The 25,363-nt window shown below is 43.7% G+C and overlaps 2 protein-coding genes across 2 annotated transcripts in view; one reads left to right on the forward strand and one right to left on the reverse strand.

Annotated features, from left to right (window-relative positions):
* LOC306939278 (tetratricopeptide repeat protein 28-like) overlaps nucleotides 1-25,363 on the forward strand; it is a 55,131-nt gene that overhangs the window by 6,965 nt on the left and 22,803 nt on the right. Inside the window, exons 3-13 of the mRNA XM_079523847.1 lie at nucleotides 10,195-10,342; nucleotides 10,844-11,116; nucleotides 11,376-11,506; nucleotides 11,705-11,926; nucleotides 13,270-13,458; nucleotides 14,062-14,158; nucleotides 15,387-15,583; nucleotides 16,488-16,641; nucleotides 17,504-17,675; nucleotides 19,701-19,869; nucleotides 21,481-21,641. Coding sequence (XP_079379973.1) covers nucleotides 10,195-10,342; nucleotides 10,844-11,116; nucleotides 11,376-11,506; nucleotides 11,705-11,926; nucleotides 13,270-13,458; nucleotides 14,062-14,158; nucleotides 15,387-15,583; nucleotides 16,488-16,641; nucleotides 17,504-17,675; nucleotides 19,701-19,869; nucleotides 21,481-21,641 — 1,913 coding nt within the window. The remainder of the gene's footprint in view (nucleotides 1-10,194; nucleotides 10,343-10,843; nucleotides 11,117-11,375; nucleotides 11,507-11,704; nucleotides 11,927-13,269; nucleotides 13,459-14,061; nucleotides 14,159-15,386; nucleotides 15,584-16,487; nucleotides 16,642-17,503; nucleotides 17,676-19,700; nucleotides 19,870-21,480; nucleotides 21,642-25,363) is intronic.
* On the reverse strand, nucleotides 22,314-25,088 carry LOC306939279 (E3 ubiquitin-protein ligase TRIM39-like). The gene is made up of 2 exons (XM_079523848.1): nucleotides 24,950-25,088; nucleotides 22,314-23,806 (listed from the first exon to the last, which is right to left on the reverse strand). Exon 2 carries the CDS (start codon nucleotides 23,802-23,804, stop codon nucleotides 22,536-22,538), a length of 1,269 nt encoding a protein of 422 aa, XP_079379974.1. The 5' UTR covers nucleotides 23,805-23,806; nucleotides 24,950-25,088; the 3' UTR covers nucleotides 22,314-22,535.

Raw genomic sequence — 25,363 nt, forward strand, 5'->3', positions numbered from 1 at the left:
GCCACCGAGTGGCGCGCTACGAGCTTGTAGGTCTGCTATTTTTGAAAAATCGAAGAACGACTGACATAGAAACATAGCTTTTTCAGAAAACTGTCAGGATGTAGAAGACATTTTTAGAATCTGATCTCAGGTCAAAAAGACTTTTCAGGCTGTGACCCCCCAAAATAATCCTATTTGGACTGAAGACCCCCCACTTTGACAAGCACTTGGAATTGTAGTTGAGTTGAGGCATTACATTTAGTAGTTGAATCTGGCAACTCAACCATTCGGCGACAGAAAAATCACACCTGTGTGAAGTGAGCGGTGCAACTGTACATTTATTGTTATAGTTACTGTACTGTACTGTGCTCTGTACTGTATTGTAGTGTACTGTGCTCTGTACTGTATTGTAGTGTACTGTGCTCTGTACTGTGATTATCTTTGGAAAAAGTCGTGCAGTAACAGTAAGGATTAGGGACAGGGTTAGTAATGTGGCGACTGGCGAGTCAAGCCAACGTGTCGGCGTAATAATGCCGCGGGCCCCTTCTTATTAGTGTTTTATTTTTATTTTTTTAGAAGTATTAAAATACCTTCAATTGTGACTTTAGAAATGTGCAAATGCCCTGTCATACTGATTTGTCTGTTTGTCTACTGTAAGCAATGTTGCACATCAAGCTAATCATCTGGAGGACCACCCAAAACATTTCCCCCCAGTTTGGGAACCACTGGACTAGTGGCTAGTGAGTGACTAGTACTGTCAGGGCCGGATCTACCATATGGGCACTTTGGGCCCTTGGGCACGTGGCAACAATGCGCTAGATTGGCTGTCACTTTGGGGGGGGTAGGCGACCGGAAATAGGCCAATATAACGGCATAAAACTGCCCCAAAACGGCTCCAAAACAGCAAAAATGTTGCGCGCGCGTGAAGGGGGGCCCTTCGAGCTTCAGTGACCAGGGGCCCTCAGAGGTGTTAATCCGGCCCTGAGTACTGTAGTTACAGTGACATCATCACTCTTTACTAGGGGAAGGGAATTGAAATCACATGAGCGTGTCGGAGGTGCAAACAAAGGTGGGCATGGGATTTGGCTCCTTTTTGATTGAATACTTTATTAACAAGCTTGTTAACAGTACAAAGTTTATGCCCCAGGTGGCTTGTTTCCATTGTGGTTCATTGTACTCAATTCATCAGTAATACATACCAGTAAGACGCCCTGAGGGCGAGAAGCGACCTCGTGAGGTCGCGCTGAAACAACAGAGCTTCTTAATACGGCACAGTTGAGAAGCAGGAGATAAACCATTAATCTGGTGTCAGTGAGGTCAGATGTAGATTTGCTGGCCGGCTCCATATATGCAGATGTAGGTGATGATCCAGTATTCTCCATGTTGTGTTCTTCATATATGGAGACTGCCATATATGGAGTATGTCGCGAGGCGTGATGTCACATGAAGGCTTGATGTTCTGACAACCATATATGGAGGTGTGACCGACCGACTGGTTTTGCAGGTTTTCATAGTAATCTATACTATTCTATACATATTGATACACAGAATACAAGGAGTATTTTGTCAGATTAAAGAGGTTACTTTTGAACGTTTTTATTAATTTGTTTGAATTTCATAAACATTCTTTTAGGTGTTTTTTTATTTATTTTTTATTTATTGAATTGCATTTATTTATCAATTTATTAGTCAGTAATGTAAACACCACTCAAAAATCACACCCGTGTGAACTGAGTGGTGCAACTACACATTTATTGTTATAGTTACTGTATATATCTGTGATGTCAGTGACGTCACATACTAACCATAGCAACCATGCTCTTTTTTTGGTTGCTAACCATAGCAACCATGCTCGTTTTTTTGGTACGAACAAACACGGGTACACGGGTACAAAGCCAGTTGTTGGAGTGGTTTGCACCACTCAAAAAGGATAACACAAAAATGTCCTTGTTTCCATTGTGGCCCTATGTATTCCATTCATCAACATACTGCAGTACGAGGGCTTATGACCCCCATGGGCAAGGCATTATTTTCCTTCTCCTCTTGCTCAATTCGTTTTTGAACCCTTGACCTAGAAACAGTCTGTGTGTGTGTTGCTCATGATGATCAGTGGACTGTGATCCTAAATTGTGTTAAATTGTGCTAAATCCAAAGCCTTGGTTGTGTCATGGGGAACCATACGGGGGTCAAGAGGGTAATCCAGGACTTATTGCAGACCATGTGAGGAAAGGATTTGTAAACCACCATCACCCTCCTGGCAGGCCCCCTCCCCTGGCAAAAATGTGCACAAAACTATATTGTTGCTATTGGGCACAAGCCTCTTATCTCCATATTTAAAGGAGCATTCAGTGATTTGGAAACAAAACCCGGTCCGCCCCGGTAACAAGATGTGCACATGCTGCACATGCACGCTCTACAGTGGGGGAAGTACAACAGACCAACAGCACATGCACCAAGGCCCGCCCCACTCGATCATGATTGGATGAAGGCCCCTCTCATCCTGATTGGATGAAGGCTTTGCCACCCAAAGCCCAAACCGAAACTAGGGTTTTTTGACCTAACCCCAGGGGCTCACTGGGGACAGGGAGGAACTCCTTATATGGTTAGCACCCTTTATAGTAGGGAGGATTATCCAAAAAATAAGAAAAAATAAGTGATATTTGAATTAAGTGAAATCACTGAATATACCTTTAAACTTTTTGTGTTTTAATGTTTCTCGTACATTAATGCTCTACTTGATCATACTGCAGCGTCACACAAAAACATGTCGCTTCGCAACACATTTCAAGCTTGTAGATCTGCTACTGCAGGGGGCATTGATGTAGCCTCGCTTTGCCAGCCTTCATCTGTCTTTGCAATGCATATTGCCCCAGCCAGGCAGATTAAGTCTGGCCCCTCTCAAAATTAATGTGGGAGGACTTTGTGGCCGAAATTGCTACGACCAACCAGATTTATCTGGAACCAGGCTATAACCAACCAGCTAAGGCCCAGTATACAAATATGGGGCGAGACATTGCGGAAAGAAATCGAATGCTGAGAGGGACGAGACTAATATCCAAGCAGTAGTATCGCTACGCGAGGCTAGCAGTGATGACCCTCTGCAGACTAAATTAAATAAATGGTAATCCTGCATTAATATCAGTGGTTCTCAAACTTCAAGTCAAGGACCCCCAAATTGATATGTATTCGGCCGCGGACCTCCCTTTTGAAGATAGTTTGTGCCAGTGATCCCAGAAGTGAAGATTTGTGTTAGAAATGTTTGCTTAATAAAATAAAATAAAGTATTCAAAGACTAGATCTAGATTTTTCTAAAATAGCAGATCTACATGCTCATGCCGTGGCACAAAGTGCAGCACATGGTGAGCTTCTGGATCTGCTATTTTTTGAAAGTATAAAATATGGTTAAAGTGGTTAAAATGATTGTGACGCTATCAGTGTTAGAAAGTAACTAAAGTAATTTTAAGTTATATATTATATATTTTTTTCCAGTAACTAAATATAATTATTACCAATTATTACAATTACAATGTATATAATATAATATATGTTACTATTTATTTCCAAAAGTAACTTGTTACTATTTTCACGAGCCTTGGTGGTACTGTGGGCTTGAGTGTTTATTAATGGTAGAGTGTTTTGGGATTGAGTTGGTTTACAGGCTGCTGATCCGGTCTAGATCTAGACCATCGATACAGAAACGATGTGCCAAGTGTGCATCTGCCCGTGTGAATTATCAGATGCAGCAGCAGAAGAGCGGGTCTTAAACCGTCTGGAACAAATTGTGTAGTGTGACAATTTTATTGGACAAAAGATGCAATTGCTGGAGGTGAGAAAAGAAAATGGTAAAAAATGGTAACTATTACTTTTTGGCAGGGAGTAATATGTAAAGTAATACATTTACATTTTTTTAAGTAACTATAGGTAATACCATTTTTGAGTAACTTTTCCAACACTGGACGCTATATTAACTAATTATGCTGGGGACCTTCTGGAAATTTCACTAGTTTGTTTGGGTCCTGGGAAAATGTATAATTTGTGTCTAAGAAGAAGAAGAAAAACAAAACTGCATCAAAATAAATCGACAAACTATACAATAAAAACTGGTCAAACAAAAATTGTTAGATAATATAAGAAAAGAGGCAAACATTGTGAAAATAACGCCTCGCAAAATAAGGGAGGCGTTGTGAGCTTGTAGATTGGCTACAATAATTACCTGTGGAACTGAGTCAAACTAAATGTAATGCCTCAACTCCTACAAAGTTCAAATATGATACATTTTGGGGGTTCCCCAGTTCAAATGTGATTAATTTGGGGGGGTGTCCATGAAATATTATGATTAATTTAGGGGGGTCACGGCCTGAAAGGTTTGAGAACCACTGTAGGTGGAAACGTGTGGATACATAACACAGCAGATACTCAACATGCACGACCACTAGAGGGCAGCATCGACTTGTTACAGTGATCTCTGTGAATTACAAAAAAACAAAGCCATTTGTTTTACTGTTGGAAATACACATGACGTCACATGAGGCTTGGCAATTGACATGCATTATTTAGTTACAGTATTTCAGAGCAGTGATGAAATAAGGTTTTGAGATCCATAACTTCCATGTTCTGTCCGGGACGTGAACAGTGTTGCACATTTCTATGTAGTTACTAGTTTCTTCAGTCTTTCGAATACAATTCCCTTTAGTTTTAATTCATATTTTAGTCATCTGAAATGATTTACTTAGTTTTAGTTGACTAAATATCATAAGATTTTAGTCGACAAAAATGTATGAACATCGTAATCACTGATTTATACTTACTATACGAAAATAGCTGATCTACAAGCTCACAACGTGTTGCTCTGCGACACGTTGTGGACCTGTTTATTCAATTCATAGAGACATTTAAAGACATACAATAAGATACAATACAATACCAGACCATCAACACTAATAGCAAGAAAGCATATTTACTGTCGGGTCGTGGGTTCATCATTCTGGTGTTGAGCTTAGACGTAATCGGACCAGTTACCATTTGCAGACAGGTGCTCTTAAGGAGTCGTTCTCAAAGTGGGGTCCGGGGACCCCCAGGGGTCCTTGGGGGAGTTCCAAGGGACCCCCAGCTAAATGATAGATAGTATAGGAGCCAAATGGATCCGTATCTGGGTCTGTAACTCTGAGAGTGTACAAATTTAACCAAATGGACCCGTTAACATTGATTTTACTATTTCTATAATAATAATATATTGGGGTCCCAGAGATAGAAATGCCATTAAATGGGAGCCGTCAGTCTCGAAGTCCTTGAAAATCTTCTCCCTCGTGACTTGTCCCTGGCATATTATTTTAGAATGGGGGTCCGTGGGCTAATAAGTGTCAATTTGGGGGTCCTTGACGTGAAAAGGTTTGAAAACCACGAGTTTTAAGGAGTCACACGTTCCTACTGCCTATGTGTGTCTTTTACACTATCGAAATAGTCTGACAGGTACATGGTATCCCTGTTCCTTGGAGTATGTTGCAGACCTGCAGGCCCATTGCAAGTTTCTCCTCTACCCTGCAGCCATCCCACCCTAGCATAATGAGCAGGCCAGCAGAGGTTAAATTAGGTGAAGTGTGTGTGTGTGTGTGTGTGTGTGTGTGTGTGTGTGTGTGTGTGTGTGTGTGTGTGCATGCACACGTGTGTGTGTGTGTGTGTGTGTGTGTGTGTGTGTGTGTGTGTGTGTGTGTGTGTGTGTGTGTGTGTGTGTGTGTGTGTGTGTGTGTGTGTGTGTGTGTGTGTGTGTGTGTGTGTGTGTGTGTGTGTGTGTGTGTGTGTGTGTGAGCATGCACGCGTGTGTGTGCGTGCTTTAAAAGAGAGATGTTAGAAATTAAATACTGTACATATGAACAGAGCAACTGCATTTGAATGAATTGCTGCTATTTGTCGCAAAGGTTTTATACCAAGTGAATGCAAATCATATGAGAGAGAGAGAGAGAGAGAGAGAGAGAGAGAGAGAGAGAGAGAGAGAGAGAGAGAGAGAGAGAGAGAGAGAGAGAGAGAGAGAGAGAGAGAGAGAGAGAGAGAGAGAGAGAGAGAGAGAGAGAGAGAGAGAGAGAGAGAGAGAGAGAGAGAGAGAGAGAGAGAGAGAGAGAGAGAGAGAGAGAGAGAGAGAGAGAGAGAGAGAGAGAGAGAGAGAGTCGCTCGGCTCGCTGTCATATCAAGTGCCAAGCCGCAAGCAGGGAGGGTATTGTCCCTAGCGGTGTTCAGACACTCAGAGCAACAACAGACTGTAGTAGTGTATTAGGTAGGTTAGAAGCATGTTAGAACGGGACACCGCGTGTCATCAGGACTTTAGTGCCGCTCTGACTATACCCTAGCAGACAGACAGGCTGCCTGTCTGTCTCTCTAGCTCAACCCTCCGTTTATGATACCCGAATGCTGCGGGACACAGGGTCACAAATATGATGAAATGGCAGCCACGGAAGAAGGTAATTAAAGCTTTTCAGTCGTGGAAAAAAGTAGGCTACTCACATTTTTTACTTAAGTAAAAGTATCAATACTGTCTGCAATATAGTCTCTATAGCCCAAACATTTACTTGAGTAAAATCTGTCTACTAATGTATTGGCATTTTTCTAGTATAAAAATCTTGATGCGAGGCATTGTGAGCTCGCTGAAATGTATAGGCTAGGGTTGAAGTGGTTAATGTTAATGTTTTGTAAGTAACTGTAGCCTAACCAAAGTTGTCAAATAATTGTAGTGGAGTAAAAGTATTTACTTTATTTTTTACTATTACTATTTGCATCTGAGATGTAGTAGATACAAGTAGGCTACTGACAATTGGAAATACTCTAGTAAAGTAGAATTCTTTTACTTATTGTACAGTAAATGTTACTTTCCAGTTTCCACCACTACAGTACACTTTATTAGACTATTATGCGCTCCTTATTAGCAGCATTCAGAACAGACATAAGCACTAAGAAAAAGCTAATACGTTTTAGCAACATTACTAGAGGGAGGGGTCCATAGAGACCCCTGGGGGACCCTTATCATCTATGTTAGGCTGGCACGGCCATGACTAATATCACTGTGTAGATATTAGTCTGGAACTCAGTTGTGGAAGATTTATTTCCAAGGGGCGGTTACAAATGGATTCCAACGTCACAGCAAAAAAAGTCTCAAGCTCAACTCTCTCCTTCTCTCCTTCTCTCTTTCTCTCTCTCCCTCTCTCTTTTGTGTGTGTGTGTGTGTGTGTGTGTGTGTGTGTGTGTGTGTGTGTGTGTGTGTGTGTGTGTGTGTGTGTGTGTGTGTGTGTGTGTGTGTGTGTGTGTGTGTGTGTGTGTGTGTGTGTGTGTGTGTGTGTGTGTGCGCGCCTCTGGTATTTGGTCAAAAAACTATTGTGATATTTGATTCTGTCCACATCGCCCAGCAGCCCTACTCAGTTGTGTACTGTATGCGTGTCTAACTGTGTTCAAAGCGTGTTTGTTTCTCATTTGTAGTGCTGTGCTGTGTGGGAAAATAATGCTGGCTCGACACCACAGTGCTGCTTAGTCCTTATAAAAGCCTGTTTGAATCACGACGGCCTTCAATGAAAAGCAAAGTTCATTCATTCTTATGTTGTGAATAACGGTATATAATCTGTTCTCTAGAGAGGCCTGGTTGGTGTAACCCTAATAACCCTGATAATTGACCCTAATAACCAGGAGCGTTTTACAATGAGACACTTGTTTGGTAAATCAGCCTTCCTCTTGGGGACTGACTGGCCTTCTGGGTAGATTAGGAATGATCTCACTGGCTTTTCTTTAAAATATTATGTAAACTAACAGCTAGAGGCAGTGGTCCTCAAAGTCAGGTCCTTGCCTGGTGCGGGGGGGCGGGGGTCCTGCCAATATTAGTTAATAGAGTATTACTATCATTTTAACCGCTCTATCCTTAGACTGTTCAAAGCAGCAATGGCAGATGTACAAGTCACTTTGTGACACACTGTGAGCATGTACATCTGCTATTTTTGAACATTTTGAATAAGTTATAATATGTTATTTGGCCGTGGGAGTTCGCCGCCAAATAAATCTGGGGCTCCTTGACATGAGAAAGTTTGACAGTACTTGACAGGGATTTGAGAAGAAACGACAAAAACAAAGACATACTGTATTCAACTCTCATATACTCTCTGACTATACTGTTATATTAACCCTGGGTATTGTGAGAATACAGCAGAGCTCTTGGTTGCCAGGTGCAGTGACACCTGCCCTCTCCTCCCCATTGTCTGCTCAACATACTGTATCTCTATCAAATTACTTTGTGCTCCCTGTATACTCACATACTCACTCCCCACGACGCCATGTTTTGTGTGTGGATTCCCAATATTAGAGCAGTACGTTCTGTATGCGGCAGTGTTAAGAAGAGGTGGATAGAGACAGCTGGTGTACCTACTACCTAGACCCATATCACATTGCTGTCTCCAGCCTCAGGGCAGCCTCCACTGCTCTGCCCTGTTGCCTGGACCAGGGGCGGAGGAGCTGTCCTTTGGATTTTGTATAGACTTTATTGACTTGCGTGTGTGCGTGCGTGCGTGCGTGCGTGCGTGCGTGCGTGCGTGCGTGCGTGCGTGCGTGTGTGTGCATGCGTGTGGTTTTACTTAACCACATGAACCGTAACCCCTAATTCTGGGCATGTCATCTGCCAAAAATAAGTGAATTCTGCAGACAATAGCAGATATACTGTATACAAACTTTTTTTTTGTTTTAGGCTTTTCTGCCTTAATTGATAGTATCAAGTGAAGATAGACAGGAAAGAGGGAGAGAGAGAAGGGCAGAGACATGCAGCAAAGGTCGTTATGAATGGGACTCGAACACGCGACACGCTGTCAGGCCAAAGCCTACAGTATGTGGCATGTGTCTGGACCACTTGGCCAGCGGGCGCCCCACTGTATACAATCTTGTAGATAAGTTATTACGTGGTGGAGAGGGGGAAACGGAGGAGGGGACCAAGTATATCCCTGCGGGGAAACCTGGTCGACAAAGCATATCGTCACATATGTTTGGGTTTTACGAATATTGAACCATTAATACACATTAAAAAGCACTTCTGGGGGCGCCCACTGACCAGGTGGTCCAGGCGCATGCCACATGTAGGCTTTGCGTGTTGCATGTTCGCGTCCCGTTCATGACGACCTTTGCTGTATGTCTCTCCCCTACTCTCTCTCCCTCTTTCCTGTCCATCTTCACTTGATACTAGCAATAAAGGCAGAAAAATCCCTAAACTAGTTTTTCAAAAATACTATTTTGAAAAACATTTTTGAATAGTTGAAATAGCCAGGCTAGGCTAGTTGAACTATTCAAAAATGTTTTTCAAAATAGTAAAAAAGGCAAAGAATTTTAGGGATAAGAGGTTTAGCATGGACGAAAATAGATTATTTTTCTCCATTTCCTGATAGTTGGTTTCTGTCATAGTGCCTACGACTTTAAGTGGTTAAGACCTATTAGGCAGCTTTTAATTACCAACCATTTGTGCCACTTTATATTAATTAACAGTGTAATCTGTCTGTACCAACACATTCAGACTGAAAGTAACAAAGGCCGTATTAGTCAGACGTGACCCGTGTCTCCATTCTTCATAATGAAACTGTCTAGAGACAACAGAGCAGCCTGTCTGCTTAGAACCCAGGAGATGGCCTGTAACCTAATTGTCGATCTCTTTGTCTTCATTCGTTGCCTTTCATGTCATGTTATGGCAGAAGAGAAGGGTGGATGAAAACAGATGCTTATGAAGGGGGGAGGAGGATTTATTTTAGACCCGTGAAAAAATACTTAGAAGAAAGCAGGGGACTGGTGTTTATTCAAAGACCAGCAGGACCCGCTGACTTGAACCGATAGATAGATAAATAGTAGATACCCCTTTATTATCCCGCCCGGAGGAGGCACTGCAGTTAAGGTTACAGAGTTACAGGTAAAGTGTAAGAAAAACAAGTACTGTTATGAACAGCAATACAAGAAAAAATATATATAACAAGAAGCATCAACAATTCAGAGCAATGGTAAACGGAGGTAAAAACAAATTAAGTGAAAAAAATATATATATACCGGTATGTACTGAAAAGTGTATCATACACGATGAGGAAGGCCTGATGGCGAAAACGCCTCCGCTTATGCTACTTTGGCTTGCATGCCGGCTATTATTTTCTTATTGTGAGTCTTCGTGAGCCAACTGGCAAACTTCATTTACTGTATAAAGTGTGTTTTTTCTTTGTCCAGGCGTACTTCCGCCAGGGTGTTGCCTTGCAGTACCTGGGCCGTCATGCGGACTCCCTGGCAGCCTTCGCCTCCGGCCTGGCCCAGGACCCCAAGAGTCTCCAGCTGCTGGTGGGCATGGTGGAGGCAGCCATGAAATCACCCCTTAGAGGTACAGAGGCTTTCCTTTCCCTTTCCACCCATTAATAAGACCGGGAATGCATCCAGCTCAAATTTTTCAATTTACAATTTAGGCATTTGAGCTCGTCATGTTCTGAGTCATGATATGAGCTTGATATCTGCAGTTTTTTGAAAATGTGTGCAAATCTTCGAATAGTGAATAAAGACATGTCTAAAGCAAACACTTTTAACTCAAGTCTTTGCTTCTGGGGGTCCCTGGAACAAAATATTTTGAGATGTGGTCCGTGACCAGATCCATATAATTTCGGGGATCCTTGAAATAAAAAATGTGTGTGTGTGTGTGTGTGTGTGTGTGTGTGTGTGTGTGTGTGTGTGTGTGTGTGTGTGTGTGTGTGTGTGTGTGTGTGTGTGTGTGTGTGTGTGTGTGTGTGTGTGTGTGTGTGTGTGTGTGTGTGTGTGTGTGTGTGTGTGTGTGTGTGTGTGTGTGTGTGTGTGTGTGTGTGCGTGCGTGCGTGCATGCGCATTTCCACAGACACACTAGAGCCCACACACAAGCAGCTACAGAAGATGAAACTGGACAAGAGCCCGTTCGTGGTGGTCTCTGTGATTGGCCAGGAGCTGCTGACCCACGGGTTCCACGGGGCGTCCGCGGTGGTGCTGGAGGCGGGGCTAAGGATTGGCACGTGCTCGCTGAAGCTGCGCGGATCCGTCTTCTCAGCATTAAGCTCCGCCTACTGGTCACTGGGCGACGCGGAGAAGAGCACGGCCTACATGCTACAAGACCTGGAGGTCACCAAGACTCTCGGTGTGTATGGAAGGACACATCTATATGGACAGTAATACTTAAGTTATATATTACCAGTAGTTCTCAAACCTTTTCTTTTCAAAAAAATGCAGCTATGGCCACCCTAACCATATATTTATTAGAAGTCATAAAAGAAAAACACGTGACGTGTTTATCGGAGTTATCGGAGAAAATCGTCAAGGACATAAACGCGACAACGTCGTGAGACGTATTTCCATTGTGGTCCTTGCATCTCCTTATTGAATGTGTTTCCATGCAGGTGACCAGTTGGGTGAGTGCCGTGCTCATGGGAACCTCGGCTCCGCCTTCTTCTCCAAGGGGAACTATAGAGAAGCTCTGACCAATCACAGACACCAGCTGATGCTCGCCATGAAGCTGAAGGACAGAGAGGTGTGTGTGTGTGTGTGTGTGTGTGTGTGTGTGTGTGTGTGTGTGTGTGCGTGTGCGTGTGCGTGTGCGCGTGCACGTGCGTGCGTGCGTGCGTGTGCTCGCGCACATGCGTGGTGTGCGTGCGTGTGGATGTGTACTTATATTTGTAAGGGCCAAATATAATAATATTGTTGCTGTGTGTTGTTTGTGTGTGTGCAGGCTGCCTCCAGTGCTCTCAGCAGCCTGGGCCATGTGTACACATCTATAGGAGACTACCCCAACGCCCTGGCCAGCCACAAGCAGTGTGTCCTGTTGGCGCGGCAGACACAGTGTCGGCTCTCGGAGGCGCGCCAGCTGGGCAACATGGGGGCTGTGTACACGGCACTGGCAGACCTCAACAACGCGGTGCAATGCCATGAGCAACATCTGGACATAGCCAAGGTACAGTAATTACAGTTGGAATAAGAATGGGATTAGTAACATACACATACTGTAGATTTGTGTGTCGTGATTCTTTCCCACCCTAAATAAAATCGGGTATTATTATTATATATAAGAACTGAACTGAACTGACGTCGCACTACAGCTGGTTATTTTATGATAAAGGGGGAGGGGTTAGGGGAGGGGATGATATTGTGATGTCACTATATCACTGCTTTCTTTTCTGCTGTATTACAGTTTTTCTACAATCTCTTGCATTTGATGAATCAAAATGATAACAACATGCATCAAAAGATAGCCTACTAAGTCATTCAAAACATGTTTATGTATCACTTTCATCTTTTTTGATTGACACCTGCTTCTTGCTTCTTCTTTACGTAGAAGCCATCTCGTTGCTGTCGGGCTCTTTGTAACTTTTGGGCCCTGGCCTACTTGATCATACCACCACGTCACACAAAAGCCTCAAATGTAGCTTATCCACTTTTGATGCTTTTGAATTCTCATTTGAATCCTGAAAACAAAGTAACAGTTTTGGACATATGAGGTTTCCAGCCAACAGAGACGACATGTTTGTGAGAACAATTGTGTTCACAATTTGCGCCTGTGGGTTGGAAATAACAGTACACCGTTCTCTTTTACTCTTCGACTGTGTGAAGGGAAGTTACTTACTCCAGTAACCCGTCATGCTGGCCTAATCTTTTGTACAAACACAATGCTCATTGTACACAGTATTCTGCATGCAATGATTTACCTAATGAACAACTCTGTCAATGCGAATGGGAAATGTACATGAAAACGATCTGTTTTCGACTGGGAATGAGATGAATGAGAATTGCATCTACACACTATGACAACAGCCTTTTGCGTTTTGCAACAAAATGAGAAATTAAATAGTGCATTTGCTATTGGCTAATCGCCTTAACCCGTTTAGACCTGGTGCAACCTATTGATATTAAGCCATTCAGTACGGGAACCCCTTTTGGTGTTTTAAGCATTACGTTATACTTTAGCTGTTGAAAAATAGCAGATCTACAAGCTTGTAGGCCTGCTATTTTAGAAGAATCATAAAAATGTGGTGGATATCTTTTAATATATTCTTTCAGAGCGAACGTTTTTAAGTCAAATCTTTGCTTCTGGGGCCGTCCCTGGAACAACATATTTTGAGATTGGGGTCTGCGTCCAAATACAGATAATTCTGGGGGTCCTTGACATGAAGTAGTTTGAGAACCACTGACATATAGAAACATAGGGTTTTTCAGAAAACTGTCAGGATTTAGAAGACATTTGTAGAATCGCACTCAGGTCTAAATGGGTTTTAACATGTTTCGCTGCTGCTGTGACAGAATCTGCAGAACCGCTGCGAGGAGGCGCGAGCATACAGCAACCTGGGCAGCGCCTACCACTCTCAGCGGGACTTTGACAAGGCCATCTCCTACCACACACGGGTGCTAGGGCTGGCACAGGAGCTGGGAGACCGGGCCATCGAGATGAGGGCTTACGCTGGGCTGGGCCATGCTGCCCGATGCATGCAGGTTGGTACAGTCACATTCCACTGGGGGGGATCATTCACCCCCACCATTGCCCCAAACTTGGTGTGTTGTGAGTGACCATTAAGCCAGCGCTGTTACTCCGTCAGTGTTCCTGTTTTTATTTGACTGGAATGATGGAATGTGTGTGCGTGTGTGTGTGTGTGTGTGTGTGTGTGTGCACCCGGAAATAATGTGATCTAAAAAAACAAAAACAAGATGGTTTAGTAACTTTAGTCTAATATTATAGGATTTATACAAATAAAATCTTCCCAGACAGTGTTTTGGTGAAAAGCTGCCAATGACTAAAGAACAGAACATGACACATTTTGTTTTCCTGGTGAAAGTAGAGACTCTTCTTTCTTTTGGGATGTTGGTGTTTACATCATCATAGAACAAAATATTCTGTGTCTTGAAAGATTAGTAAAAACCCAAAAGAAACGCTGACAGTGTGTTTTTAAATAGCGGCGCGCATAGGATGCAAAATTGACGACACCGCAGGATGTCGTCAAAAAATGGTGTATATAATGGTCAATAATATCTGCCTCTTAATGACGACCACATGAAATAATAGTGGTGACCTTGTGTGAATGCGTTGCCTCCTGTAAGGACTTGGAGAGGGCAGGCCAGTACCACCAGCACCAGCTGGACATCTCTCAGGAGCTGCAGGACAGAGCAGCGCAGGGACGTGCCTCATCTAACCTGGGTAGGTAGGCTCCTGCCTCCTTTATTTGGGTACGTACGTACGCTACTACGCTCCTGCCTGGTGTGTGTGTGTGTGTGTGAGGGAGGGAGGGGCTCCTCCCTCTTGTTCCTACCAACTAGCCAATTGATTGATTGATAGATTGATTAATTGATTGAATACTTTGCAGCTGGACTGCCTCCCTCTGGTTAAATGCCTGAATAGTACTGTATATGGGATGCTGGGGTTCATGTCATCATCCCATCTACTCCGCTGCTCCTCACTGGACACAGGAGCTCCTGCTGTCCTATATATCACATGACTGCTGCAGTGCCTCGTCGTCCAATCAACACTCATGTTTTATTAACGTGGTTTTGGTTTTCTGCAGCCGCAGTGACACGCGAGAGCCTGTTAACCTGATCCTTATGCTGAGTGGACAACCCACCACGGTCTAGTGTGTGTGTGTGTGTGTGTGTGTGTACTGTGTGTGTGTGTGTGTGTGTGTGTGTGTACTGTGTGTGTGTGTGTGTGCGCGCGTGTGTGTCTGTGTGTGTGTGTGCTTGTATAGTGTATTATTATTTCTCATTTCAATTCTCATTGAGGCTATACCTATTTAATCCATCATCTGGTATTTTTCTTTTCTGAATAAATGACACAATCACTTTGCTTGATTTGACTTCTAAAAATAAAAGAAAAAGAAAAACTAATCACACCCGTGTGAAGTGAGGGGCGCTCTTATCATCATACATCAACTCATTCTGGCCAATCACAATTTGCGTCCTCACTTTTCCGTCTTCACCTTTCTGCCCTCACTTTATCTTCAGTATGTACTTTGCTCAGCCAATCAAATCATCGGTATGCGGTGATCAGCCAATCAAAAGCCAATGTTTGTGTTTACACGAACGAACCCGGAAAGCTGGGCATAGGAGGGGCTAGCGCCTCTCAAGAATAGAATAGAAAAATCACACCCGTGTGAAGTGATCTTACCATCGTACATCATCATATATCATCTCATTCCGGCCAATCAGAATTTGCGTCCTCACCTTCGTCGTCAATGTCTGTGTTACGCAATGTTTGTGTTTAAACGAACACTAAAAATTGGCCTTTCATCGTCAATGGGATTTAATGTTTGTGTAGGACAAAGTTTGTGTTTGCACATATACACCAAAAGCTGGAAAATCAAGTTAATTAACAGTATCACCTAGCGGTAGCACGGGAAGCTAATCATCCGTCCACACGTGGCCCTGTCCAGGCATCATCTACCAGATGAAGGGGGAGTATGAGAAGGCTCTGGAGCTCCACAGGGCCCACCTGTCCCTGGTGCAGGAGCTGGGGGACTACGCGGCTCAGGGCCGGGCCTACGGCAACATGGGCAACGCCTACAACGCCCTGGGTCTGCACGACCAGGCCGTGCGCTACCACCGCCAGGAGCTGCACATCTCCTTAGAGGTGAGATATAAAATAGATAGACAGATCACTGTTTCCCAAACACTGGGTCGTCGCAGACACATTTGTGGGTCACAAATGTTAATTTAAAAACGGTGTACATTGGTGACTATAACTATAACTATCTTGAGGCCTACAAAATCGAAGTAACAGGGCTCTCTCCCTGTCCCTCCAGCTATTTAACAAGTGTGAGTTCTTTGTCCTGATTGGAAGAAAAAAGAAATTGGTATCCCTTCCCGACCTGAAAAATGCATTTTCTGTTTTCCAAAGAGCTGGAGAGATATGTAGACTAAACACTCTATAGCAATGAGTACCATCAGAATATAGATCTATTTAACACTTATTTTAACAAAAATAAAATTACTTAACCTACTGTACCTTTAAGTCCTATTTCAAAGATGGCGGAAATAGCCGATCTACATGCTCAGAATGTTTTTGAAACCTATGACATGCCCAAAACAAGGGACGCCAGGTTGAAAAACTGTGGGTAAAACATAAGAAGAAAGCACAATATGGGCTCCTGGGGGGGAGCGAGAGCCCCTGGTTTTCCCACATACGATTCCAGGCCAGGCCAGCAATGTGTCGATGTGTGTCTTGAGCAAGAGTCACCTAATTGCTCCCTGAGCACCGTAGAATTACTGCTCACTGCTCCTAGTAGTTAGATAGGTAAATAGGTAAATGCATGAGACAAATTTCATATATGTGCAAATATACAGTGACAAAAAAAACACCCCAAGGAGTGGGGACTATTCTATCTGCAATGTTTCTATATGGCAAGTGTATAAGAGTGTTTTAAGAAAATATTTAAAAGAGAGCCCAGAATGTGCTCCATACACTCGGCCTAGATCCCACCCATGCACGTTCACATTACATTTCTCTTCTTATTTCTATTTCTTCTGGCGTGCAGGTGAATGACCGTCCGTCGCAGGCCTCTACGCATGGGAACCTGGCTGTGGCTTATCAGGCTCTGGGCGCTCAGGACCAGGCTCTCCAGCACTACCACCACCACCTAACCATCGCACGCGAACTCTGTGACGTCCAGAGTGAAGCCAGAGCCCTGGGTGAGACAAGAAAAGAGACAAGCCTGTATTCAATTGAAGCACTTGTGTTTTGTCGAAAGATGGAGGTGTAAATTAAAGCAATAAGTGGCTGTGGTTTTTGCCAAGACCAGTGTTGGGCATTATGCTGTGTTGTGTGTTCACACTGGCAGAGACAAAGCTACGGTCTATCGTTCATTTTCAATGGAAGCCGCAGCGACATGAAGATACAAAGCTGCAGGCTACCATTCGTTTTCAATGGAAGCCAGCGGCATGAAGATACAAAGCTGCAGTTGTATATCATTATTGTCTCCACCAGGCCGACGGCATTGGTTGTTGCTGGAGACGTCGATCTGGCGTGAAGTTTTCATAGGTATTCTCTAACCAGCCGCTTTTCAAGCAGCTGGTAAAAACGAAATGAAAACTAAACTACGATGACTTCAACAGAGACTACATTTTGTCAACAAACAAAAACTAGACTAGGGGAGGGACTAGTGGAGAAGAGATCGAGAAGTACTAAAAGATGTTATGCTTGGTTGCTTGGTCTCAGTGCGACACGTTGTGAGCTTGTAGATCTGCTATTTTCAGTGTGCAACCGTGTGTAAAATCGTTAAAAAGCATTTCGACGCCATCAAGGCCTGCCAAAATACATTTTAGTCGACAAAATCAACTGTAGATTTCGTCAACTTAAACTAGACTAACATGAAAACATTTCAGATGACTAAAAGTTGCTGTCAAAATCAACACTAATTGCAACCGAAACCCCCTTTAGCTGTTCTAAGATTGCATATTGCTTTTATGAAACAGTTTCCAAATAATATTGGCGACATGAATGTTCAGCATGTGCACCACTGACGCCACTGTCCTTCCCGTCTCGGCCTACCAGGGAACCTGGGTAACTTCCACAGCTGGAGAGCAGAGTACTCTCAGGCCCTGCCCTTTTACCAGCAGTACCTGGCCCTGTCCGCAGGCCTGCAGGACATGGAGGGAGAGAGCAAGGTCTGCCACAACCTGGCCTACGCCCACTACTGCCTGGGCCAGTACAAAGACGCTGTCAGGTGGGACATATCTGGTATCATAGTGGTGGAGTATGATAATACCATTTATTACACGGCTTGGTTGAATGCTTGATTCTGACTGGTCGATTGCTGAATTCAGCAGTGTGTTATTTCTTGATAACAGACTGCTCCGCTCTACAGTATAACAGGCCGCTGCCTAATCAAAGGCTCAGAACACCTGGCTGCGCTGCTTGGATTTTATGCTGTTTCCAACATTACACTGAAGACAACACACACACAATGTCATTTACAACTAAACGTTGCTCTCAAGAATGTATTACATATGAAGTGAGACATTTTATTTACCTGCCATAGTGTCAACCCCTTACCCCTGTGTCGGATCTGTGGTTAGACTGGCATATTCACTGATACCGATATGACCCGATATGACAAGTAAGGGCCGATCCGATACTTTTCCCGACAGCGATACAGTATCGGGACATCTCTGCTTCTAAGGCCAGTCAAAAAACCTACGGTATGTGTTTTAAATAGACCCTCATGCTTTCTAAGGTGTGATTTGGGGCCCTAAGGATGAATACAAAATGAATATCAACATCCTAATACTGTCCAATCTTTAGATAGGGAGGGAGTACAATCTGTATGGTTGAGTATGTTAATACAATATCATTTATAGTGGGTGGGTCTTTCCGTACCTTCATGATGCTCAGTCACATCATAGAAGGTTGGTTTGTTTCCCTCATAGATATTTAAAAAATCACACCTGTGTGAACTGAGTGGTGTAAGGTCTTATATAGCCTGTCTGACGTAATGGCTTTGTTAGTCTGTGCAGAAACAATGAGCATGGTTGCTATGTTCACCCTGTTCACCCGGGTGTGATTTCATTACGTCAGACAAGAGGGTGAACATAGCAACCATGCTCATTTTTTCTGCACAACAAAGCCAGTTGTAGGAGTGGTTTACACCACTCAAAAATAGATGCCTCATTGGCTGCTGCAGTTTGTTGGAGCCATGTGTGTTGACGGGAGGGCAGAAGAATTTACACTGGTACGCCGGAAGAAGCACACTATGTCACGCTGCCACTCAAGTGACTACTGGCCAATCACAGCGCATCATTTCCGGGACTTATCAGACCAGAACATGTACTCTGTGACGCACACTCATGCTTCCGCGGGGCTTCGCAAGGAATCTCGGGATTTCTTTGCCCTCCCTTGAGCACATACACTCCAGAGCTCCAGTACCTTTATATGTCTATGGTGTCCCTGCCCACATCCCTGTTTTTTCTACAGGCAGGTGTTTGGGTGAATTTCACCCGCGTTTAGTGAAAAAGTGAAAAGTCCCATACACCCACAATAATTTTTAGTTTTTTTTCCCCCACTGGATCATTCTCAGATGTCCGAGGAATGGGTGGACCAAAGGAGAAGTTCCCAGCTCCATTATTATTTTAAAATAATATATCCACATTTTTCACAGATTTTGCCCCCCTATGATAGAGCCCCCCATGAAATCTATTTTTCTTTTATTTATTTTTTTAACAGTCATGATGTAATATTAAAGAAGAGTAGGCCTACCTCAAGTATTGCTGTACTTCAATATTTTTTGACATATTTGTTATGGAATATATTACATTTAGTTTAATTTACCCGGGTTTAGTGATGCATTGACAATAGCGTAGATTAATTCAATATAATTTATAGCCTACAATATGTATGGTAGAGTATGTTAAGACAATATAAATAACGTTACTTATACAATCTGTATGGTAGTGTATGTTAATACAATATACTTGTATTTCGTCTCCCTGCTCTTCTAGTGAGACATTTAGTCTCAGTAACACAATTTTTTACCTGATGGTCAAGATTAAATTTATCCCCTGAGCAAACAGTTATAGGCTCTAGTCTATTAGCTCAATGGTAATAATTTCAGCACTTAAGCAGGAAACCGGGTGAAAGTCTCACTATGTCTAAAGTTCACATAGTGAGAGGTGTTCAATTCAGAACTAAAACGCAGTAAAACAAAATCATGTGGCAAGTGTAAGATACTGTATGTCTTGTATTTATTGTGCAGGTACTATGAACAGGACCTAGCCTTGGCTAAGGACCTCCAAGACAAGCTGTCCCAGGCCAAAGCCTACTGTAACCTGGGTCTGGCCTACAAAGCCCTGAAGGACTACGGCAAGGCGGAGGAGTGCCAGAGATATCTGCTGTCACTGGCCCAGGCCCTGGATAACAAACAGGTCACTACCACTGATACCCACTGCCTGTCACTGGCCCAGGCCCTGGATAACAAACCGGTCACTACCACTGATACCCACTGCCTGTCACTGGCCCAGGCCCTGGATAACAAACAGGTCACTACCACTGATACCCACTGTCTGTCACTGGCCCAGGCCCTGGATAACAAACAGGTCACTACCACTGATACCCACTGTCTGTCACTGGCCCAGGCCCTGGATAACACACAGGTCACTACCACTGATACCCACTGTCTGTCACTGGCCCAGTCCCTGGATAACAAACAGGTCACTACCACTGATACCCACTGTCTGTCACTGGCCCAGGCCCTGGATAACAAACAGGTCACTACCACTGATACCCACTGTCTGTCACTGGCCCAGGCCCTGGATAACAAACAGGTCACTACCACTGATACCCACTATCTGTCACTGGCCCAGGCCCTGGATAACAAACAGGTCACTACCACTGATACCCACTGTCTGTCACTGGCCCAGGCCCTGGATAACAAACAGGTCACTACCACTGATACCCACTGTCTGTCACTGGCCCAGGCCCTGGATAACAAACAGGTCACTACCACTGATACCCACTATCTGTCACTGGCCCAGGCCCTGGATAACAAACAGGTCACTACCACTGATACCCACTGTCTGTCACTGGCCCAGGCCCTGGATAACAAACAGGTCACTACCACTGATACCCACTGCCTGTCACTGGCCCAGGCCCTGGATAACAAACAGGTCACTACCACTGATACCCACTGTCTGTCACTGGCCCAGGCCCTGGATAACAAACAGGTCACTACCACTGATACCCACTGCCTGTCACTGGCCCAGGCCCTGGATAACAAACAGGTCACTACCACTGATACCCACTGCCTGTCACTGGCCCAGGCCCTGGATAACAAACAGGTCACTACTACTGATACCCACTGTCTGTCACTGGCCCAGGCCCTGGATAACAAACAGGTCACTACTACTGATACCCACTGTCTGTCACTGGCCCAGTCCCTGGATAACAAACAGGTCACTACTACTGATACCCACTGTCTGTCACTGGCCCAGGCCCTGGATAACAAACAGGTCACTACCACTGATACCCACTGTCTGTCACTGGTCCAGTAGGCCCTGGATAACAAACTTAATTTTATAAGTGTTATATAAGTGACTCGAAGAAGAGAATTATTTGGGGTCCAGCCACTAGATGACAAATGACTCTTCGAGAGGGACTTAAAGTAATACTCACTGTCTGTCACTGGCCCAGGCCTGGGATAACAACCACTCATACTCACTTTACTTCCCTCCTTAATGCCCTCCTTCATACTACAGCGTCAAACAAAAGCATCAATAGTAGCAGATCTACAAACTCAAAATGCAGCGCCAAGCAACACATTTTAAGCTTGTCGATCTGCTATTTGTTGCTACTTTAGAATTGTCTGTGTTTTGGGGGGTTGACATTGATGTCAAGATTACTGTCGACTAAATCTACAGTTGATTTTATCGACTAAATATATCTTTGTATTACCTGAAGAATACAAGGATTCTTTACTTCTCCCAATAGGGACTCCACAAAGTGTTTTTTAATGCTTCTGTGTGTGTGTGTGTTGCCAGGCAGTGTTCAGGGCCTTGGGGAACCTCGGGGATGTGTGTGTGTGTCGGGGTGACCTGCCCGGAGCTCTGAGGTACTACCACCAGCAGCTGACCCTGGCCCAGAAGGTCAAAGTTCAGAAGATGGAGGCTGACGCGTACTCAGCGCTTGGATCAGCTCATAGGTAACTGTTTTTCTTATTGCTAAAGGTAATTAACTTGTACAATGTTGAGGTGGGCCTACTTTACTATGGAATATTAAATATTTCATAATTTAGGGCTACTTATACTTCCTTTCATCACAAAGGCAAATATTGTACCTTTAACAATACAGTTTGTTACCAATTTGTTATAATTTGATGATTGCAAAACATGCATTAGTATATGCTAAGCTACCCGGCAGCACAAATTCATTGAAGTCAGTCTCACCTTTACCGGCTGAGCTGACCAGAACACCGTTTAGAACCAGTGGGTCTCAAATGTTTTAATTTCAAGGACCACAGAGTTACTGAGCTGTAAGGTTCTAACTTTCAATAAGTTAGACCCTTGCCCTTATGCGTAATGTTGCTCGGGAAGACCCCCCCCCCCAAGGGCCCCTGAGGGTCCGCGGAACTTTAAGAACCACACTGAGTATCTAACTTGATTCTATTTCACATTGTAAGGCTATGGTGTGATGCACTTAGTATTTTCACTCGAAACAGCATCATTCTACAGTACTTGTATTGTTTGGTGTGGATGGAGGGGTGGGTATACAAATTAATGACTGAAGGAATGAATAGGCCTACATTTGTTTTAATGTCTAGCGGCCTTTCACAGCCCATCCCTTAATACGGAATTATTCAGACACAAAGATCATAGTATGTCCAGTGCCAACATGCTGACACCACCAAGGCTTTATTAAAACAGAACACAAATAAAACTTTAAAACTCACAAGTTAAAAGACAGAAGTTAAGACAGTAGCATGAAAGCACATAAGACCATCTGTAAAAGCAGGTAATCTGGCAAGATACCTACTGTACAGTATAACAAATAAATAAGGTGTCTTTTATCGCACACTCGTATACACACACACACCAAGTCAATTTGGGAGACGTAGAGGCGTGAGGGTCAGAGGCTTGCGGTCAGATTGCGTGCACAGGTATGGATGCAGACTCTCACCAAAACTCTGGCCAAAGAATGTGTAGATGTGATAGTTTGCGTCGACATCATAAAAGGAGACCTGTCCCATGTCGTGGTCTACAAAGACCCCCACCGCCTGTGGTTTCTCCGTCACAAACAGGTTGCATGCAGAAGACACTGAGCCATATGCTCGATATTGGCCAGCATCAAGCACCATGACCCAGCATCCATTCCTAACTGATAGGCCGACTGCATTCTTTCTGTTAACGGACACTCTCGCCACTCCTACAGCCCAGCTAGTCTTCCCCTTTACCTGAACCTCATAGTAAAACTTCCCTGATGTGAACCCTTCCTTTGACAACACTGCGTGATATTTAAATCTCCTAGTATCAGGGACATTCTGAGGAGTTGCCCCAAGCATCACCGCTTTCCCATCAGGGGACACTATGAGGTTACAGTGTGCAGTGTCTGGGTCAAGGGTCACATCCACTGCACAATCCTTCAGCCTCTGCAGGTTGATTTCCTTAGACAGTAGAGCTGCACATCTTCTCACGCAGGTGGCGTCAGGCAGACTGAAGTCCACCACGGTTTTCGTCCTGTCCTTGTTTAGCAGAGGGGGCAGGCTCGACAGGAACAGGACAAGGCGATGGGGATCCTCAGAGTGAGAGAGATGTTCCAACTCCTCACGTTTCTTCTCGAGCTCAGCGATGTCCGCGTTCAGTTCTTTAAAGAAACCCTCCGCTTGTTGCTCTGCCGTTTTACGCCGGTCCTCAATCACCTCAACAAGGTCTGGCCGGGAGCGGAGCAACTTGCCGCTGAAGACCCGCATCCTCTTGGTTGAGCGTTTGATGTCACTGATCTGCTGTGACCGTGCATTTATCACACTCTGGAATCTTTCCATCAGCTCGGGCACTTCTGCTAGTTTGGATTCATATTCTATCTCGAGCGGTACGACACTGTGATTTTTGTGGTGCGTTTTCACGCAATCAACACAAATGCAAGTCTTGTCCGTCCTACAATAGAGGTCAGGGAGCCTGTGATGTTTCTGGCACAGCCTGTCCTCAAGACCTGCTACAGGAGCAGTTAAAATGTGGCCTCTGAGGCCTTTAACTCTCTGGTGAGGCTCCAGGTGCGTCTCACAGAAAGACGCCAGGCATACCAGACAAGACGCGACAGCCTTGCCCTTCGTCACAGAACAGCCATCGCAAAGAATCCTGGCAGTAGCCATATCTGGATAGAGAGAAGACAAACAAAAGCGTGCATTTACGATATGAATCTTAAAACATTTCAGTTGTAGATACATTTACCCCTAGTGTGTCCCCAACATTCAGTGAAAATGGCCAATCTACAAACTCGCAACACATAGCGTTACAACACTTGGGAGCTTGTAGATAGCCATTTTCAACAATATTTAGGAAAAACATGAGGGGTCCCTAGTATAGAGCCCTTTGGATCTGTTCAACTGAGTATAAGGTTTAACCCATTCAGGACGGGAACCCCTTTTTGGGTACTTGTTGCCATGTACAGTATATTAGCAGCATAACATTTTTGAAAAATTTGAATTAATATTATATATATATAACATTTTCAGAAAACTTAGTTCAGTATTTAGAAGGCATTTTTAGAATCGGCCTCAGTCCTAAATGAGTTTTAAGTGGCTAAACCTTATATGTAGTTGATCAGGGCAGTGGTGTAGTTTAAGTAAGTACATTTACTCAAGTAATGTACTGTATTTCCAATGTTCAGTACATTTACTTCTACTCCATCTCAGCAGCAAATATTACACTTTTACTCCACTACAATTATTATTATTATTATTTTACTTCGTAGGATTAAGTGCAGTGACAATTATTACCCTCCCCCGCTCGGCTTCCATCCCCCCCGAATCAATTAATTGGGTTTGCGTACACGCCTGACAACGGTGGATTCGAACCCACAACAAACACAATGCCTAACTAACCTTCTGCTAAAGTAAAATGATAATGTGAAATGGGACGGTCTGCATAATGAGTACTTTCAACTTTTGGTACATTGATATCACATACTAATACTTACTGTATGTACTTTTACTTGTAACAAGAGTATTTCTAATCTACAATGCAGTGTTGATAAGTTTAATTATGAGGGTACTTTTTTCCCCATCACTAGACCAGGGTCCCACAGAGCTAATATTTCTATTGGCACCCTTTGTTGAAAATAGCAGATCTACAAGCTCGCAACACAATGTCATGTGAGCTTGTAGATCTAGTTTTGCAGAACATTTGTCCCAGAAGAGAAAAAACACTGGGCTTGAAGTGGTCAATCAAACATGTTAGCACTGTAGCACACAATGAACAAGTGAACACATTTTACATTTGATTAAATTAATAATACCTTTTCTTATCTCGAACTGTGGTGCAAAAACTATTAAACTAAATGCAGGGTTCAGGCAGGGTGGCTGTTGTCATGTAGAATACCTGTGGAAAGTTTTCTGACTGAGCTTTTTGAAAAGTAAACACAGCTGAAACTAATCACATTAATTGCGGGTGTGTTTCATAATTAACCTTCAGCTTACCTCTAGTCTATACTAATAAGTAGCTGTGAAAAGGGCCCATGAGAAGCACTCTAGGGTGAAGTTAGCCAGAATGACCACAAGATGTCAATGTTGTTCAATATTCTGGGATGTACTCTGGCTGATCTGTCATTTTGTTATAGCCTACATTCTTTTGTTCCCACTTTCTGTCAGAATGTGTTGCTGAGCGAGCCTTTTGTACAAGGCTTGTTTTATGTTCAGTTGATTTTCACATT

This window comes from Electrona antarctica (genome assembly GCF_951216825.1).
Source record: "Electrona antarctica genome assembly, chromosome: 16".
Classification (NCBI taxonomy): domain Eukaryota; kingdom Metazoa; phylum Chordata; class Actinopteri; order Myctophiformes; family Myctophidae; genus Electrona; species Electrona antarctica.

What these genes read in the sequence shown, in the direction of transcription:
- LOC306939279 (XM_079523848.1), bottom strand. Translation starts at nt 23,804, where the DNA reads ATGGCTACTGCCAGGATTCTTTGCGATGGCTGTTCTGTGACGAAGGGC.